The following is a 20,942-nucleotide window of genomic DNA, read 5'->3' as shown; positions in this document are numbered from 1 at the left end:
AAGCACAGGTCTGTATGCCACGATGACTCTCTGTGCACATGTTTATGGTAAGTTAGTGTGGGGTGCAGAATTCTTTTAGCGTGGTCTGATGTTGTGGCACTGTATCTCTGCGGAGAACGAGCGCATTTCACAAAATGAGAATGCTTCTGTCCGCAGCACGTGTTTTCATGGAAAGTACTGAGCATTTATATGTTTCTGGCAATCAATAGACAACAACGGTTTCCAAACTGCGAGTATCTGAGCCAGAGATTTGTCTGTCACGCTGGAGTTCAGCGGTCCACAATTTGTTAGCTGTGGTACTTATGGGCCACCATCCAAGTCCAATCTTTGTTACATGTTTTTACCTTTTGGGTTTGCTTCTTTGTAACTTCTGGGAAAATGTTTGGAGATGTAAAATAAGAACTGCAGCTGGGACGATTGGAACTCTGGCTATTTGCTTGTGATCGGTTCTCTTTCATGCAAAACGTGCGACAAGTTGTTGGGTTTTGCAGAGATTAGAGGAGGATGACTAGGGTTGCTATCATTCATTCAATAATTAGCATTGCTTGATGGAACGTGAACGAGGATTTCAACGATGACTTGCTTAAGAGTTATGAGTTAGAAAATCTTGCTTAAAAGAAGTTGGATGGCAATGTGAGCCTCAGATTTTCAAACCTTTCCGCATGCCAATTTTGAACCTACTAAATTTATTTATGCTAACAAGTTGTTGAATGTAAATGTTTTTAATAATTTAGTTAAATCAGGTCGTGAACCAGAATGACCTTTTATGTAAAAAAGAAAAAAAAAAAAAAGGAGCGTAATAAATATTTCATATTCTCTGACGTGGCATGAAAGCCCACCACAACTTGGACTGCCCTTTAATACGAACAATTGTATGGCCAATTTAATGTCCGAAAGGCAAGCAAACGAAGAAATGCATTCGCACTCGGCCATGGGGGGAGAGAAACCAGTAGTAGAGCCCGGTCATCGCCATTCGCCGAAATTAGGGCAAAAATCAGGTCTCACTTCTTGTCTTTTTCTTCTCCAATTCTTTTTTTCCTTTCTTTTCCTGGACTCTGTTCCAGTGTTCGATTCACGGTGTTCTTCTGGATCTTTTATGCTATTTTCTTGATAGACAATTCGGATACGGGCTGTATTGTGTTTTTCTTCCCCTTCCCATTGGCGCAAAGATTTTTCTAAGCTCCAGAATGGGCCTTGAAAGGTAAGAATGGCCATCACTCACTATGGTTATGCTACTTTCTTGTTTTCTGGATCTTTGATCGATAATAGCACCAAATCTTGGGGATATTGCAACACTATATTGCGTAACTATTAATTGGATGTTAACTGTATTTCTTTGTCTGAACTAAAAAGATGTTACTCTGATTGCAATAGCGAGAAAGACATGGAAAGGTCTCAAGTATGTTGGATTGCAAGCAAGGAAGCATCAAGATCTCTGAAAAAAGTGCTTTGCCACTGCTTCCTTATATTTATTGAAAGTAATTGACTAGCATCTGAGCTGCAAGAATGCTGCCGCTTGAAAAGATAGGTGATTCGCTCTAGTTAAAGCTACTGCTTTGAAAAGAAAAATGATAGATGACCATATAAATCAGTCTGACCAGATTCCAGAGTTTTTGTTTTAAGTTTTATTGTTGGTTTTGGTGGATTCTGAGTTTTGCTGTTGTAGAGAAAGTTGAATTTCATGGACATAGTATCTAACAGCGCTATCTGCATTGATCATTCTTTGCCTTCTCTGTTCGATTGTGAATAGGTCTCTTGGTTTGTTTTGGATCTCAGGGTTCTTAATGCTGGTAGATCATAGTGTACTTAAATACAACGAGGTGGCAAAATGTGACGGGCTGTCTGCTGCTTCGTTCAATTGGGCCACCCATCAAACAAGAAGCTGATCTGCATTGGAAGCAAGCAGGGAAAGGCTCTTACTGAGGCAGTTAGATGCAGGAGGGCAGTCTAGTGGCTTGAAATCATAAATCTTGGAGCACTGTTTAATTCTGGCTGCGAGAACTAATGCTGCATTGGGACAGTTATTAAGGAGTCTCTATGACAACACACAGTGGAAAATATGCAGTGTGGTCTGGAGGCTCAAGCCAAGAAAACATACGTAAGTTGTTTCTTTTCCATTCTTCACTGGTGCAGAGCCTCTTACTTATATTTAATAGCACAACATTGTCTATTTACTGTGAGACTGCTGATTGCATGTGTATTAATGAATCAGCAACATCAGAAGATAACCAAGTTGTGATTCATAACTTGCACCTTGTTTTTTTATTCCCTAGATGTTTATTTACATGCACCTAGGATTTTTTTTTCTCCTGTTGTTTGTCTGCCATGTTCTCTCAAAAAAATATTTATTTACCTAGGCTCATGCCATATTTACTCCATGATGATGGTAGCACTAGCATTCAAATTTTAGAAGATCATCATGATCTGTACATATAGTTTTGGAATGCTTTCTTGTGTATTATCCATGACGAACATGTGCCACTCATAGATTGGATGGGCTTTGAAAATGATTGCCTACTTATAAGTAAGGCAACCTCTATTTTCTTAGTGATCTTTCTGTTAAGGTACAAAACTTGGGTTTCCAGATAGAAATTAGGATAACATTCACATTAGGCTTATATTACATATTCTATATCTATTTTTTGGATGGTGACAAAATTTAAACATTATGACATATACTCTTCCTAGAGTTACATAGGTTAGATACAAGGTGTTATTGTGGTTTTCCTGGTCTGGGAGTATCTTGATAAATATAAACCAAGAAATAATTATTCTTTTCTTGGGAGCATAATTATGCCAACTTCTTTGTTTCAGCTATGAAGGTATACATCATTTATTTGATAGTTTAAAGCTATTTTAGGGTGTGAATATAGTTTGGCTTCAAAATTTTCAATCTGATTTTGGTTATACAGTTTTAGCATATTGACATGGGATGATGGCTATTTGATAGCACATAATCAGTACTTCGGAATCTACTGCATCTGAATGAATGCCTCTACTTTAAACCTTGGACCATTTCTCTCACTTGTGACAAGAATGCTCGTGGTGAAAATACTGCAAAGAATCCTATTGAAGTAGCTGCCACTATTGAAGCATCTCCCTGCTTGATGTGCATGGAAACCAAACCATGCACGTGCACGTCATCATCCTCCTACAGTGCGCCTTCGCCAACAACCCGAGCAGAAGATGAAGGACTAATAGAGATACTTGTAAGATCTCAACAGATTTGACTTTAGCTTAACAGAATTGACCTCATCAAGTCGCCCGCTAGCCTACTATGCCCAGAGGCTTTAACTTTGTCTGTTGAAGATATTTATTGTATTTGTTGTAACAGGATTACACCGAATGCCATTTATGGCCCTGTACATTTACACTATAAATATAAGAGGGATCATCTCACAGAGATGAGGCGCAAGTCCCATTTGCCATTTCCTCAAGTTCACTTCCTCTTTCTCTCTCAATTTTAACTTGGTATCAGAGCACAAGCTCTACAGCATCATATCAGACGTCGTTCCCATTTCCTCCACCTCCTCCATTCCCACCGCTTCCACTATTGCTCTTCCCAATGCCATGCAATTCATCCCCATCAAACTTACCAGGGACAACTACATCTTGTGGAAGATGCAGATCATGCCCCTTCTGTGCAGCAATGAGCTTCTCGGCTTGGTCGACGGCAATGAACCTCGCCCTACAGAAGCTCTTCCTCCCACAGCCGATGGTGCTCCTGCTCAACCCAATTCGGCGTACATCCCATGGATGAAGCACGAGCAGTAGGTGATGAGTTGGCTCATCGCTTCCCTCTCCGAGTCCGTCTTACCGGCTGTGGTTGGTCTCACCACCTCGCGATAGGATTGGGATGCACTTGCTCGATCCTTTGCTTCTCGCTCTCATGCTCGGATCCTTCAACTGAAGATCCAGCTTCATTCTATCTGGAAAGGAAACCTCTCTGTAACTGAATACATTGAGTGTTTTTAAACCATTTTTGAGAGTCTTACTGGTATTGGCTACCCCATCTTTGTTGCAGACCTTGCCATGCGCATCATGATAGATCTTGGTCCTTCCTTTGATGCTTGCATTCCATCAATCATGGCTTAGTTGGCCAACCCTGCCTATACATTAGAAGACGTGTATGTTGATCTGATGGCACATGAGGGCATTCTCCAACTCAAGTCCCAGAACTCCAGTGATTAGCCATTCGGCATGGCCAACACTACCGTCCGCAACAAGTTCAATGATAAGAATTGGGGTGCCACCAACTACCAGCACTAGCAATAGTTTGAATATGGGTCCCGTTAGGGATAGGGTCATGGTCACAGTAAAGGACATGGCAACTAGGGCTGTGATCACTGCTAGATTTGCCATTACGATGGCCAAACTATAGATCAATGCCACAGCCACTTTGATCCCAACTTCCAGCCATACCAGCATGGTTGTGGACCATTACCTTCGAGCGCCTACATCGTTGTCGGCAACCTTCTACCAACATCACCTGTCAGTGCCATGTAGCACTACCATGGTTGCGGCATCAAGGTGGACTCCAGCGCATGGTATCCTGACTTGGGAGCAATCCACTACATCACCGCCGACTATCAGCAGCTTGCAACAGCGCGCCTTATATGGCCTCGACCAGGTTCACGTTGGCAATGGCACATATTTGACAATCTCTCACCTAGGTTCTACTGTTTGCCCATCTTCATCTAAATCTCTTGTTATGCGTAATATACTCCATGTTCCTTATATTACCCATAACTTACTATTTGTCCAGCAATTCTATCGTGATAACAACATTATCCTCACGTTCCACTACTTCATGGACCGACTAAGGATGGACTCTATCAGCTAGTTATCTCCAATAAAGAACATCCTCCTTCAGCGTTCATGAGTATCCATGCTTCTTTGACTACTTGGCATGATCATTTGGGGCACCCATCTCTTTGCATGGTGCAACATGTCCTCTCCACCAATAAACTGCCCACTACTCAGTCCCTTAGTAACTCTGCTTGTTCTGCCTGCCAATAGGCAAAAAGCCATCATGTTCTTCTTTCTTATACTGACTCACATTCTACTGCACCCCTCGACCTCATCTTTTCCAACATATAGGGGCCAACACCGATTGAGTTATCTTCTGAAAATAAATATTATATTATCTTCTTGGATGATTTTAGCAAATACACCTGACTTTTTTCTATGGCTCGTAAGAGCGATGTGTTTGATATTTTTGTGCACTTCCAACGACACATTGAACGTCTTTTTAATCGCAAGATCAAGATCATGGTATTCCATATCGGTTTGAATCGGTCGGTACACCCCGTACCGTATCGTATCGATCCGATTCAAATCAATTTTTGGAATACGTGCCGAACCGCCCCATACCATTCATTTTAGTACGGTTCAAGGCCGAACCGTCCGAAATCGGATGGTTTGGGTACGGTTCGGGGTCGGTTCAGTACGGTTCGACATAATTTTTTTTTTTTTAAATGCTGCTAGGTGGGATTTTTTTGATTCTTTTATCATCGATATGGTATGGTACCGTACGGTATGGTATGGTACGGTACCATACTGTATCGATAAAAAATCGGTATGGATCTCAGTATCGGTTCCTAAAATCTTGATCAAGATAGTTCAATCTGATTGGGGTGGTGAGTGTCGTTCGCTCTCTTGCCATCTTGATAGTGAAGGCATTCATCACCGTTTATCATGCCCACACACTCACGAGTAAAATGAGGCCGCTAAACGTAAACATCGGCATCTATTGAAAACTGTTCTTACCCTGATAGCTGCTGCATCAGTCCCAAAATGGTACTGGGATGATGCTGTCTCTACTGCTTGTTTCCTTATAAATTATTTGCCCACCCCACTGCTTAACTATGTTTCTCTGTTGGAAACTCTTTTTGGCTGTCACCCTAACTATACTATATGGTGTATCTTCATGTGTGCATGCTACCTATGGCTACGGCTTTACAATAACCACAAACTCAACTACTGTTCTTAACAATGTGCGTTCTTGGGATACAGTAGAAATCATTTGGGTTATTGTTGCTTTCATATTGCCACTGGACGTATTTAGTTGCCAGACATGTAATATTTGATGAGTCTTTATTTTTTTTTTCTGAACATGGGCAGAGTTGTTCTCCTCCAGCTTCTGATGGCATCTGGCTTCCTGATGTGGAAATCTTAGGTGCAAGTCCACCTACTCCCTCAACTCCAGAAGGGGTGTCCTCTGCTATGGACCACCCCCTCCACTCCTGTCCATCATCATGATGTGGATTTATCCACAGGAGAATCCTCCACAGGCACGGGTCTGATGTAGTTGACCCCTTCCAATCCATCGGATGGGGACAGCCCATCATCACCATCGCATGCTCATCCCGTCGCCAATGCTCCTACATACCCACTGTCGGGGCCCGCTCTTGAATCACCGCTGCCGGTGCCTCGCTGCACTCATCACATGGTGATCAGAACCCAAGACGGCATGCAGTGACTATGAGTTTTTGCTGCTTCTGTTCAATCAGCAAATGAGCCAAGTTGCTTTTCTCAAGTCAAGAAGGCTTTTTGGCGGGCAGCCATGGTGTCCGAGTTTGATGCTCTTCTACGAAATGGTATCTGGTGCCTTGTTCCTCGTCGATCGGCCATGAACTGATGAACGTGGTGGGCTATAAATGGGTTTTTAAACTCAAATACTGCCCTGATGGTACCATCGAGAGACACAAAGTGAGGTTGGTCGCCAAGGGTTTTCGCCAACGAGCCGGCATCGACTTCTTGGACACCTTTAGCCTGATAATTAAAATTACCACTGTTCGTCTTCTCCTCTCGGTTGCCGTCAGTGCTTGTTGGCCTATCCATCAACTCGACGTGTCCAATGCGTTATTACACAAACACCTTGAGGAGATGGTTTACATGGAGCAACCCTCGGGGTTTATCCATCCACAGCCGCCCCATCATGTCTGCTGCCTCCACAGATCACTGTATGGTCTTCGACGGGCCCCCAGGGCCTGGTTTAAGTGACTAAGTACTCGGCTCCTTGAACTTTGCTTTGCTGGATCGAAGATGGACACCAGTCTCTTCTACATATGCACGTCTTCAGTCGCCATCTTCGTCCTCATCTATATTGATGACATCCTCGTCATTGGCAGCAATGTAGGTAGCATACAACATCTCATTAACTCAGCAAGCAGTGAGTTTGCTGTTTGTGATATGGGTGCCACTTCATACTTCTTGGGGATTGAATTGAAGCCTCACCTAGAAGGATGCTTCCTGTCCCAGTCCAAATACATCAAAGATCTCCTCCGCCGCTGTCACATGGAAGTAGCTTGGCCTGTTTCAAAGCCAATGGCCACCACTTCCTCGTCGGTGTCTTCTGATGTTGTGCTATCCGACGTCATAGAATACCATAGCATGGTGGGAGGGCTATAGTATGTGATGATCACACGGCCCGACGTAGCCTTCATCGTCAACCGTGCTTGCCAGTGCATGCACTTGCCCATGGAGGCTAATTGGGCACATGTTAAGTGGATTCTTCGCTATCTACGAGGTACTGCAGAATGCGGTCTCTTCATTCACTGCCAATCCTCCACCATGCTAAATGCCTTTAACGATGCGGACTGGGTAGGTTGTACAATCGATTGGCGTTCCATCAGTGGCTACACCATCTTTCTTGATAGGAATCTGATCTCTTGGAACTCGAAGAAGCAACCAATGGTATCTTGGTCAAGTATTGAAGCCGAATACAAAGCTGTGGTTAATGCCATCGCTAAAATCTTCTGGCTTCAGTTCTTACTAGCCGAGCTCGGTCTTCACATTGCCACCCCCACGTTTTGATGCGACAACATCGGTGCCACGTATCTTGTGGCGAATCTAGTGTTCCATGTGCGCACCAAACATGTGGAGATAGATTTTCATTTTGTTTGAGAACATGTTGCAAATAAGTCTCTATAAGTTTGTTTCATCTCGATCAAAGATCAGGTGGCTGACATTCTCACCAAGTCGTTGTCCAGACAACGGTTTACTCTGCTCTGCTCCAAACTCAATGTCAGTGACCCGCTGCTTAGTTTGCAGGGATGTATTGAAGCATCTCCATGCTTGACGTGCATGGAAACCAAACCATGCATGTCCACATGATCATCCTCCTACAGTGCGCCTTCGCCAACAATCTGAGGAGCAGAAGATGGAGGACCAACAGAGATACCTGCAAGATCTTAACAGACTTGACCTCGTCAAGTCGTTCGCCAGCCCACTGTGTGCGGAGGCTTTAACTCTTTCTGTTGAAGATATTTGTTGTAACAGGATTACAATCAAATGCCATTTATGGCCCTATACATTTACACTATAAATGCAAGAGGGATCATCGCACGGAGATGAGGTGCGAGTCCCATTTGCCACTTCCTCGAGTTCACTCACTCTGTGTGTGTGTGTGTGTGTATGTGTTTTAACTGTCACAAACATGTCATTGTCATCAATATAGACTTGGTGAAGGGTATGTTATGATAAATCATCTGCTATGTCAAATCCATCTCCTTCTGTGCGCTTTAATGAATTTATGATTATAAACTTGATTGCAAAATTATTTCAAGTATCTTGCTTTTCTGATGGAGAAATATAATATCATCCCACTGCTATTCAATTCCTGTTTCATCATGTGATCAGTGTTTTAAGCTTATAAAAGAACTCATGAACTCGCAGTGCAGGTATTAGAAGTGAAATAGTATAGTTTTAAAACTGAAAGTTCGTAGAATTTATGGTCTTTTTTCAAAACCTACTATAGATATGGGTCTTTCTAGATCATTAACAAGGTTTCTTTTACATCATAGACCGAAACATAAAAAAGATGCATTTGAGTTGATTAACAGGTTCGTTGATTTTGAAAATGTGATGATGGATATTTTAGTGTTCTTTCCGGAGCTTGCAATTATTTCAAAAAAAAAGATAAAAACCAAAGCTTGCTTTGATGTGTATCAACATCTGGTCTTCGATGTACATTGTGTTCATGATTAGATGCATCCTCCTACTCATCATACCACAGCTCCATTTTCATTTTTTGAATATTGAAAGTGATGTCTCAAAGCATATTCATGCCATTAGTCAGTTTTGCTGATAGGTTATGCCCATAAGAATCATTATACTTACCTGTGTTTTTATTCACAATACAAAAAATAGAGCATTGTGAAGGTACTGTGAGTTGTACATGCATTTGTCAATTTACATCAGTATCATTCATGAAAGAAGTGTACATCATATAACCAAGGTTTTAAGTACCCTGCCTAGCAGTAGGGAGCCAATATGGTACAGAGGCTCGATATAGTACCATACCAGTACACGGTCTGGGTGGTACTTTGACTCAACAGTCAACACCTTTATGATGTCTTGCTATGGGGGCACATACTGTACCATGCCATACCATATCAGTGAGGTATTAGCATGGGACCTGGTACTGAGACCTAAAACCTTGCTGTTAAGCTTTCAGCTCAATATTTGTGGGGGTTACCTTGGCAATCAGCACACTCTCAAGTTTCAAGGGCAGTGATTCGGGATAAATAGCCTTGTATATTGTTGACTGATTGGGAAAAAGAAAACATCACTACTGAACACATTATCGAGGATATCACATGAAGCTAGGGATCACCCTTTAAAAAATGTTCCTGCTTTTGTGACATAAAATTATTGCAGAATGTAATTACAACAGGTGTTAGTTGGGTGCTAGTGCTCCAATAAAATATGCCACCTTCAGGTAGGTGGTCCCATGTCTAGTGCTAAAATAGTGGCAGATCAATTTGCCAAGTATGAAGTTGAAAGACATTGCTCTCTAAAATGTTATTACCTTTTGTAATGTAACTTTTGTTATTCACAACTCCTTGTGAAAGAAGTTTCCGTACTTGTAATTCTTCAATTTAATAAACTCCAGTGCATCTTAGCCATGAAAGAATATAACCTTCATGTTAAAGAGTGAATTCACATTAAAGTAACATACTGTCAACAAATTATGACAATGCAAAGAGTATGGCATTAATATTTCTAATGTTATTCTCTGAAAGGTGGAAACACATCCCTGTGATTTTGTTCTGCAAAACAGCAGATCAAACAGCTGTATTATTTGGGCCAGTCAAGGTTTGGCCAGCCATATTGAGTTGCATGGGCCAAGAATGTTTAGTTGTTTGGGCTGGTTTTTGTTGATGCTGATTTTGGCCAGGTTTGTTTTGACCAGCAGTTGGTTCCTAAGAAGAAGATGATGATGATGAAGAAGAAGAAAGAAGCAAACTAGCTTCAGTTCTTGGTGTTTAGTATGAATGTATGATATTTGGTGGCCTCCTTGAACACTAGATAGTTTAGAACTTTGCTAACCTGAGATCTTGTTGTCTAGTATGATATCCTCTGCCAAGTTGGTGGCCTCTTTGAATATAATATAGTTTAGAACTTTGCTAACCTGAATGTGGAACATGGTATTACATCTAGTGCGTTGATCATTGATACAATGTATATGTATACTACTTTTTGTTTATAATTTGATTACCATAAGTTGTTAGAAGAATTTACAGTAAAAACCTGTAAGGCATGCTGTTTAATATTCCATTTTTTCAATGAATGATTGAACCTTGGATTTAATTTCAACTCACTCTTTTTGTTCCCATCAGAATGCCTATTAAAGATCTTTCCTTGATGTAAACATTGTAAAGTGCTCCTTTTAGTGATGTTATTCAGTGGTGCAGCATTGTCTTACTATCTTTTTTCCCTTATAATACATATTACTCAATTACTGTTTTTAATATGTTCTTGTTATGTGTACTTAGCTGCATTTATGGGTTTAAGAGACCATTTATTCTGTTACCAGAACAACAATTTGTCGTAGGGCAGGGAAGCATGAAATGCAGCCCCTAAAGTAACCTCTTCTATCCCTGGTTCTTCTGCATTACATAATGACATGTGTCACTTTATTGTTTGTCTTTAGAACGTAGTAATTTGCATGAATCTTTTCGATCTTGTTCTACAGTCATATTTTCCATGTAGTTGGTTATTAAGACATCCTCTCTAAAAGGTACGTTTTCCCTGTTATGCATCATGTCATGGAGGATTCAACATTACTGGTTCACATTATAGATTTGTTTTGCACTCTTTACCATATCTCAGGAGCTCGCAGATCTCTAGCCCCACCCATTACTTGTTTGATGTCATGTCCATTAGCAATATCTGAATCATTCAATTTCTTTTGCATTAAGTGGTGAGTTTTTTGATCTGATCCAGTTATGTTAACTGCCAATTGTCAGGCCTCATACTCTAACATAGTTCATGGTTCAAGATGATGTCCCACCCTCACCAGATGTTATGGACCAACTGTTTGATGCGTACATATGACCACATGCAGATGAAAGTGTGGGGAAGACAACATTTGATAATGTATGGATAGATCATATGGAAGAACCTAGTGTACTTACTCCAACATGATGCGTGTGATATGTCTAATTTCCCCTTCCTTGAGGGTGAAATAAATGTAGTTTCACAACCAAATGCCATTGACCACATATTAATTTCTACACAATCTATCATGCTAAACTCTTATTTGGAAGATTCAGAACAAGTGGTTATGATCATTGTACTGTCAAAGAAATGACCCAGGGATTTGGAAACCAGCTTGCTGGCAGGGCTGCTTGTGTGATAGATGAAAGTTTTGAACTTCCCATTGACTCTGAGCTGCACAAAGCACATGGGATGGGTTATATGGAAGGTATGATAGCTGTATGTTGAACACTAGTCCATCAAAAGCTGATGAATTTTCCATATTTATGGAGGAAACTGATGCATGTTTCATGACAGAAAGTGGTGCAGAGCATCTGTTGGATGCAGTGACAGGCAATTTACGTCGTGTTTTAAATGGCGATGCATCTGAGGCATCCAAATATGTAAGATCGTATTGCAACCCTGCAAGAAAAGAAATAAAAATAATCTAAGGAGTGTTGTCTAACATAGAGAGAAGTGAAGGTCTCTCAGGCTCAATAAGATGTGAGAAGTCTGCATGTCTCCAAAATTGAATGTTTTGCGAGTCCTATTGGTCATTCTTCATCCAAGAGCATTTGTAGGTCCACTGATGACAAAAGGTGCAGCACCATGTTTATGGACACTGCGGCCCAAAGTGAACTCAGAAAAAAGAAGTTTGGGTAACAGACAAAATTCACAGACCAAGACCAAGGGACAGAGTTGATACAAGATCAGGTTAAGTTGTGGGAGCTTATTCTGAATGGATCAGAGGTCAGTCCTTTGGTGCATTTATCACAATTTTTTCCACATTTCTGTGACCAGATTATTTGGATCTGGGCTTTGTTGTAACTGTGGTATTACCAGTGGGATATCATGGCAGAAGGCATTTGCGCATGTGCTTGTGGAATCTTCTTCTGTCATGCGGTGCAGCATTATTGCATTATTGGATAGAGCCGTAAAGTACACGTTACTTATGTGAAGCATTACCAGTCAAGCGGAAAAATTGAGGCGATAAGCATATCCAAAGGTACATATATCCAAAAGTACACAAGCCATTTTGGACCTATCATTGCAGTTTTAAATCATTATCAGTATTTAGTTTCAGTAGTTATGAGTAGTTGTTTAACTGGTTTTGCCAAAATGGTCCTTTTATCAAATCAAAATTGCATGCAATTCTACGAATTCATAACAGCGGATATTTCCTGTATTTACATAAATATAGCTCTGTTTTTTGTAGCCTGGTACGCTTCTGTCATTTTCTTTTCTTCTTGAAAAGAGGCTATTTTCCATGCAAGGTAGTTTGGATGAGGAAGGGGACAAAAACTATGCTGGTTTATTGTTTTAAGAGAACATCTTTTTGTTAAATCATAAAATATTAAAAACCTTGTAATTTAGACTATTAAAAAGAGGTGGAATTGCCCATATTCTGTGCATATTCTGCCACTTATGTCCACGCCACTGCAGCTATTGTATATTTGCTGGGCTGGCAGGGAATTGCTCGTTCCATGATTCTTGATGCTTGCAGCTGGAACTGTTTCTTGTTCTTATTACTTAGTTCACCATAAATTGTGATCTAAGATGGTTGGAGAATAGGAATTCTGTTGTTATAGGGAATTGTTTCTTCTTGAAACACATACCAGCATGATTGTTAGAGAACATTAATGTAGATGATAAAGGAAGCTTTTCCAAATTTTGTTATTAATATTGCCCTGATCGATGATATATGGTTCTCCCCCCTCTCAATAATCATTTGTGAATGCTAATTCGCTTATGGAAATGAAACTGCAGATTACAGGTCTGGTTTTGAATTTGGCAAAGTCTGAGTCTCAGCCAAAAGGACCCAGCTAGGCCTATTAGCTAGGAGATCAACATGAGTCTTGCCTCTCAAAGTTGAAAACATCAGCCAACCAGATCAAATGCTCATAGAGATTTCATACCATACTCATGTTAAACTTGGTGCAGTATGTTGACCTGCTAATATGTCATTCATTCCTAGTGAGGAAGATGGACTCTTTCTAGCAATAACCCATCTCATCAGGAGCCTGGAGCTAAAAATTCTGAAGGGAGGTTTGGAGAGTCAATCAGACAATCTTTGAGCTCATTTCATTATCAATGTAGACAGGTGGACACTGATTCAACATTTGAAATTGAGGATAGAATGACATGATATTTGTTTTTCAGGCTTCCGGGGCTTCCACTGAATGCAAATTCTCTGCTCTTAATGCGGCTGCTGCAACAGCTGCAACAAAATTACACTACATCCGTGTGGTGTTGTTTGATTATCGGTTACTTTTTTGGCATTTATCAGTATTGACTTTGCACATATTTTGGGATGCCAAGCTGTATAACTATTATACAGGAATGACTGCTTCGTTGCATAAATCATCATAGATGGGCTGAGTACACACTGCAGCATGTCAAAGGCAATCAAGAAAAAAAAGAGATACATGCAGGCACATGTGTATGTATTGCTAGAATTTGTGCATATACATGTCGCATTCAGTGAAACCTACTCAAACCTAACAAAATTGTGAAGCAGAACAATGTGCAGGAATTATGTTCAGGTAGGCGATTCAGCAAGCACCAGCGTATGCCACCAACCACAAGATACATTCGTTGGGTGGTAAGCTTCGATCGGGACCTGGGACGGTATGTTTCTGTCTATTGCATCCCCCAAGCCAAGCTGCACATGTAGGATTCGGAACTTTTGAATTTTGTGCTCAAGAAATGAGAAAGTAAAAAAATAATAATAAAAAAGAAAGAAAATTTGAAATAATACCTGGCCATACTTGTTCCATCCCCAGCAAAAAACCTCTCCATTTTCTGTAGTGTCACAAACAACGATAACATGTCAATTCACATTTGAGAAATATTTGCAAGCAACGAAATGTAAATTCGCATCACTCCAATTTAAGTAAATGCACATCACTCAAGCACTTATCCACGTTTTGTTCAAAAGAGACGTGTCATTATGTTTCTCAAGTGATTCCAGTTAAGAAATACCAAGTTGTCTACATCTATCAAAAAGAAATTCACAAATTAAGGGTGCCAATCAACTCGGTTAATAAAGTTATTGCATGTGAGATACCGGTATTCTGTCTCCAATATTGGCCGGGTTTTCTTCCATCCTATAGTGCTTAAAGTAAGCTAACTTGAGAGTTGAAAGCATACGAGGGCCGTCATACTTCTATTGATATTGCAATGCTCCCTAAATCCATCCTCGCTTTTTCTTTAAAAAAAAAATAAACTAACTTGAGAGATGATAGTTGTTAATACTTATATTGCAATTTCGGTGCCTCCTAAAGTGACCACAACAGCAACGGTACAAGGCAAGTTCTTGTCAGCCTTCACTATTGCAATAATTGAAAAAGATGGCAGTCACAGCAGTTGAACTCGAAAACCCGAAGTATCGTATGGTGGTTATGGCTATTTCCCAAGGACTTAGCAGACAACTTATGCACGACCTGGAAGCCAGAGGTCCTCGTACCCAAAAAAAAGTCGCACCAGCACCAGCACGCATTTTCAACTTGGCATAAAACAACATGAATGATTAAGAAGATCATTTGGACTAAATACCTGTAAGCATGGCGCTGTGACGTGCCCCACAAGAGACCATTTTGGCATTCCTGTTTTCCAAACATGCAGCATCCAATAGCTTAGGGAGAGTCTGCAAACAGGAGCATTTTGGATACAGCTGCATTAATATCTTCGCTAGAAAGACTTGCATTCATATTCATGTTCTGGCAAAACAAAAAAGTAGCATCTTATTTTCTCCATAATCTCATCTCATTTCGATGACACCGGAGATACAGGATTGATTAGATACAACATATGGTATTCATAAATTTCCAACTGAGGCCTGAAAATTTCCATGCGCTAGTCAATTCGCTGTCATATTCATTGACCGGCAACTAGGGACGTTGTACCTCACCATTTTGCAGAGAAAAATAATTAGTTTGGTTTGCTGATGAAGCTGTGAGGAAGAACATACCTCCGCCTGATCAGAACCAGTTCCCAGCTGCCCGAACTGATTACCACCAAAAGAATACACACCACCATCAACTGATGTGCAGACAGTATGCCACAGACCGGCAGCAATGCCTCGTATCTCGACACCCAACAAAGATGACACACAAGTTGGGCTCAGTTCGTCATCTGTACTTCCTTGCCCGCACTGGACCAAAATAACCAATAAGACGGAAAAGGGCAGAAAAGAAGATGAAATCTTGTCAGTTTTTTTCCTGAAAATTGCAATAGAAAATCCACAACAGAGAGCAGGAAAAAAAGGCTGTTTCCATATTACAGTGGACCTCATCTTCAACATTATACTTTGCTTTTTCTCCATCTTTTCTACAATGCCTACATGTTAATCCTGGAGAGCAGTTAGAGCATGTTGCTGGATATATATAATCGAACCATATGCCCACAAACCAGTAATTTCATTGATGTGCATCATACAGTAAATGACATCCACAAACTTCTCATGGACTTGTATAAAAAGATATAACTACATTATTCTTGGCTGAGCCCAGCAAATAGCAGACTACGTAAAACAGAAAGAAACAACGAGTAAAGATGGGAGGTCACCAATCATTTGCTTGATACCTAGTTGCTTCTGCTATCTCTATTCATGCTCAGGAGACTATAATTCACCCCAGGATTTATATTGTTGCATATAGAACAGCATAGTTTAAGAAATTAAATCTTGTGCCTTGAGGTACTGACAGGCCAATCATCTGTGTGTGAAGAGTTGCACGATACCCATAGATTCCACAAGAACCTTACGGCATGATCACTTTGATGCACAGAAATAGTTTCTGATTGATGCCCTCAACTAGAGAGAGCCAAACAGTTATATCTAGAAGGCACTGACAGTTCATGCAAGATTCCTTTTTCTTAAGCAAGCATGTAGCGGAACATTTATCGAGACACCAGGCTATTACTCCGCCATTATGCAAGTAAATAAGTGACCACCATGTTAAATACAATTAATATGGCACCAATACTTACATAACAACCAAACCTAAGTGAAGCCAATATATATCACAGCACAAATCACAAATAGGATAAGACTAATAATACATGATGGTGGAAATTTGAATGTGAACTGCTCGGACTGAGCATTGTAAAAGAATTAATTGATTGATAATTTGAGCATGCTGTAGCCCATTTACCATTTACACCCATTTTAAGATAAAATGATGGCAGCTCCACCATTTCTTTCCAATAACAGTATAATCCATATTGTGTTACAGAAGATCATGTACAGCCATGGAAAGTAGTGTCGATATTGTTAGCTAAGATATGCATATGCATGGATGCAGAGGAAATATGGTAGAAACTAACCTGCCCATAAAGTCCCCAACCAAAAGTTAGCAGTGCTCCAGTATCTGCAGAAGCACAAAAATAATTATTATAATTCATTAGGAATATATACATGACCTAAAATGTGAGGATGTCAATTAAATATAGTGTTCACATGCATGATGGAGAGAGATGGGAGGAAGATCACGTAAAAAAGGAATTCATCACTTTTTTATGAGCTGCTAGATCGTAACCAGATTGCACATTTTGTCAGCTATAGAGGTTCATGACCTTTTAATAATAAAAATTATTTAAAAAAAAAAAAAACCCTATGGTCAAGACTCAAGAAAGCAAAAGGTAAGGCTTTTTTTTATTTCAAAGAAAAAAAAATCAAACTATTAAATTTGATAACCAGAACTTCTAAAAATAGATTGTGTAACCTGGGTGAAAGATATGATGAATGAGGATGCAAGCCAGAAGAAATAGCAAAAAATGACAGAAAAGAACAAGAACTAGCATTCAAAGGGATGACAGTGTTTAAAAACAAGATACAGCAGAGTTTTTAAGGATAACAAATATCGTCACAAGCTTCTAATGTTCTTGCTCCATCTTTTCACTGAACTTTCTGATCCACTTATAGTAAGCTACTAAGCTCTACCGCTGTTTCATATTATTTTTCATAAGTCACTTGTGTGCAGCCATTGCATAATACTTGAAAGACACACACATCTCAACTTTATTCACCCCCTGTTGAATCTATTACAAATGGATGATCCTCCCCCAGATGCTTCTTTTCCAGGAAAACAAAGATAATCACCCTGTCAAACTCTATTGATCCTAACACTGACCTTAACCTGACTCATCCAGAACCACCTTAAAAAAATGCAACAAAGTTTATGATTAACAAATACCAATTCACATAATAGCAAATTAGAAATACAAATATTAACATGTTCCTCACCTGCTGTCACCATCAGTTCTACTATAGTCAATATAAAATGTTAATGGCATAAAGAAGGTACAAGGTGACATGTCAATTCATTAAAAATAATATTACCTGGATTTACCATTCATATATAAGAGTAACTTGCAAACAAACAAAATCCCACAGCAATGTATCCTCTGCAAAAAGTTAGCAGAAGCAAGGTCAGCAGTTGGTACCTGTGACAACGGCACTATGACGACCTCCACAAGCAATGGCCTTTATGCAGCTTCCTGTGACTTTATAAGGTTGCCCTTCTAAAATCTTATTCCCCTTGGTAACTGCAGGCGGTCGGTCCTTGCCATAAGCAGCGGACTCAATGCAGGGTATGGGATGAGGAGAAGACACAGTGCGGATACGAGAACCCAATCCAAGCTGACCTTCTCCTCCATATCCCCAACCCCACACCTGTCCAACATCTGAAACTTTGGAGAAAACAGAATGCATCAGCATTTTCTGATTCCTTAATGGGGATACCTCCTTCAAACACAACCACTAAAATATATGACCGAAATCCACAGTGACATCTAATTCATCAAAGAAGGGGAATTACCTGACAATGCTAGCGTATGACGTCCACCAGCAGCTACTGTAGCAATCCTTATTCCTGTGTTAAGTGCCACTAGACATGGGGGAGCTGAAAGAGTTTCATCACCAGATGTTGAGCTTTCATGTCCTAGCTTAGCTGAAGATAACCTTCTGCGCTTTGTGCTTTCCTCCCCACCTCTACTCTCAGAACCAGATGCAGTTCCAGCATTTGTTCTTGACATCTGCGACCTGGGGCTCACTGTAATCAATTTCCCCTCATTATATCAGTAACCAGTTGATCTAAAGCAACTTATGTTTTCATTAAAAAAAAATTTGTCACAGCCAATGAAGAAACTAAGTAACCTTGATCATTCAATGATGCACTATGTCTTTCATCTTTTTCAGATGTCGCTCCTGGAGACGACTGGTCTCCTACGAACCTCCCAGTTGGAACACATTCTTTCCAGCCCCACGTGTAGACATCTCCATAAGCTGGTCAAAAGACACATTTTAAGCTACTAAAAACCATTCCTGGAAAGCCAATGTATTTACAAGACATTCTGCCGTCTCTATCAAATGTAAAAAACTTTCTCTGCAAAAATATTGGAAGGCCATGCACATGCAACATCAACATGTAGAAACACCACATCTCTTATGTTACTTCAACATGGTGAGAAATCATGAAAAAATACCCATAATCATTCATCAAAAAAAAAAAAAAAAACATATATAAATAGACGTAGCACCTGTAACTGCAACACAGTGAGCCCACCCTGCAGCTGCATTGACAATGGCTGCCTCAGTTGGAAGAGGAAATGCCTCAGGAGTCTCCTGAGAGGATTCAAATGGCAAAAAAAAAAAACATTTATCTAAGAAGGTCAAGTTCCGAAAGGAAGAAAACAGCTGGGCAAGAACATTGAGCACCAAAGAGTCAAGTACCTCATGCTTCCCAGAAGTTAGATAGCTTTGACCCATATCATCTGTTGAACCCCATGTAAGGAGTTTGCCCGATTCTGATACAACAAAGAAGGCAATGTGAACCCCCAATTACAGAATCAACATTCAATATTTAAACAAGAAAGGTATAAATTAATGAGAAGTAGCTTTCCATACTACTAGTACTGACAAGGACTAAAATTTGTGTAGCTGTGTTGTAAAGGCATCAAAGAATTCAAAAATCAAAAGGGCAACACATAACAATAACCATAAAATTCTTATTATTCCACCAACTATGGTCGTTACTAAGAATTGTTCTCCAGAATTAATGCTATTAAAAGCTATTTCATCTTTCTCCACACTCTTGTCCGTATTGTGCATCAATGGGGAACTAAAATATTAAGAAAGGGACTAGCCTTTGTTTTTATCGTAAGGAAATCCAAAGGTATTTTTGTTCGTGAAAAAAAAAAAAAAAAGAACTTAATCAAGTACATACTCCTCTTAAACAAAATCTTGCTTGTAACAGTCAAAAGCCACATTATTTTAATAAAAAACATCTTGTCTTCCGACAAACATGCATATAGAAAGCATAAAAATTCCTTATCCCTCCAAGTATGCAAGGAAATACCCAAGAAAAGGGGGAAAAACGCAATAATCAACATGAAAGACTGGCACATCTCTGAAATCATCAGAATCCGCAAAAAAAAAAAAAAAAAAAAAAAAAAAAAAAAAAAAAAAAGAAAGACAACAAAAAAAGGTGAGGTATCCTCAAGGCTCAAAAATTAAAAAATTCTCCTCTGCTGTCCATAAATTCTCAAATTCCAAAAAAATGCGAAAAAGAAAAACACATCGGTCACGACATTGAAGTGTCTACAGATCAAGAAACGGTCTCTTATCTAATATTATCAAAGATCAAAATGGGAAGAAAAAATAAAGAAAAGAAACAAAAAAAAAAACAAGAAAGCAAAATAGAAGAAGGGAGATCTGAAAAAAATACCGGAGATGGCCATGGCGAAGCCACATCCGCCTCCACAGACATCCCTCCAGCCCTCTCCGGCGACGGATTCCCGCATCCGGACGGCCACCGGGTACAGCAGCGGCGATCTCTGAGGCGAGACCCCAGGCAGGTACCCCCACATCAGCACCGCCTTCTCCTTCTCCCTCCCCTTCCCCTTCTCCTCCTTCTCGTCCTCCTCCATCTCGTCTCCCCCCTCTCCTCCTCCACCATTCATCTCCGCCCTATAAATCTTCTCCTCGCTTTCTTCTTTCTTACCCAAAAACAAGAAAAAAAAATTGCTTCGAATTCTTTGTCGACTCCGACTCTTTGCGTCCGTTTGCTCGAGAGCTCCTTGCTCCGGGTTATTAGTTAGAAAAGAAGAGAGAGAGAGAGATTGGAATTAGAAAATTACAGGCGGAGCCCTAATTCGCCCCGTATCATTTCCTTGGGGACGGCGGACTCCACGTCGGATGCCCACGTGTTCGGTTCCGACACGTGGCGGGAGGAAGACCGCTGGATCCACTCGGGCGTTCCTGGCCAGGAGTTCGCCGGAAGCTTCTGGAAGGCTCCCAGGCCCACTAGCCCAAGGCTGGCGTGTCGACCACTCATCACGCCACGTTCTTTAACCGGCTCCTCCAAGAGAGAGGCGGGCGCTCTGGCACGTGGCGGCACTGCAAAGGCCGAGCGTTGTTTATTAGCTTATCATTGTTCATTAATTTACGTATCCGACGT

General features: G+C 40.4%; 1 protein-coding gene and 1 long non-coding RNA gene across 8 annotated transcripts; one reads left to right on the top strand and one right to left on the bottom strand.

The window, feature by feature from the left end:
* Window positions 1-885: 885 nt before the first annotated feature.
* On the top strand, window positions 886-13,643 carry LOC105052179 (uncharacterized). 5 transcript variants are annotated; one of them, XR_833330.3, is made up of 6 exons: window positions 886-998; window positions 1,115-1,201; window positions 1,375-1,528; window positions 1,777-2,098; window positions 11,256-12,490; window positions 13,252-13,643. It is a non-coding gene; the product is annotated as an uncharacterized lncRNA (long non-coding RNA). The 5 variants fall into 5 exon arrangements; XR_012134815.1 differs by having other exon boundaries at window positions 1,751-2,098; XR_012134816.1 differs by having other exon boundaries at window positions 1,375-2,098; window positions 11,256-11,713; window positions 11,803-12,490.
* A 252-nt stretch (window positions 13,644-13,895) lies between these two features.
* On the bottom strand, window positions 13,896-20,605 carry LOC105052178 (ultraviolet-B receptor UVR8). 3 transcript variants are annotated; one of them, XM_010932912.4, is made up of 11 exons: window positions 20,211-20,601; window positions 19,217-19,290; window positions 19,024-19,108; window positions 18,641-18,769; window positions 18,303-18,536; window positions 17,929-18,174; window positions 16,810-16,853; window positions 15,455-15,637; window positions 15,040-15,130; window positions 14,243-14,286; window positions 13,896-14,146 (listed from the first exon to the last, which is right to left on the bottom strand). In XM_010932912.4, the coding sequence occupies exons 1-11, from the start codon at window positions 20,443-20,445 to the stop codon at window positions 14,024-14,026; spliced, it is 1,488 nt and encodes a 495-aa protein (XP_010931214.1). In that variant the 5' UTR covers window positions 20,446-20,601; the 3' UTR covers window positions 13,896-14,023. The 3 variants fall into 3 exon arrangements, with proteins under 3 accessions (XP_010931214.1, XP_010931215.1, XP_073100502.1); XM_010932913.4 differs by having other exon boundaries at window positions 17,929-18,168; XM_073244401.1 differs by lacking the exons at window positions 13,896-14,146; window positions 14,243-14,286 and having other exon boundaries at window positions 15,040-15,203; window positions 20,211-20,605.
* Between the last annotated feature and the right edge of the window lie 337 nt (window positions 20,606-20,942).

The sequence above is a fragment of the Elaeis guineensis genome, chromosome 10, assembly GCF_000442705.2.
Source record: "Elaeis guineensis isolate ETL-2024a chromosome 10, EG11, whole genome shotgun sequence".
NCBI lineage: Eukaryota > Viridiplantae > Streptophyta > Magnoliopsida > Arecales > Arecaceae > Elaeis > Elaeis guineensis.
The sequence above is the reverse complement of the archived record's forward strand: the minus strand, read 5'-3'. Positions and strand labels throughout refer to the sequence as shown.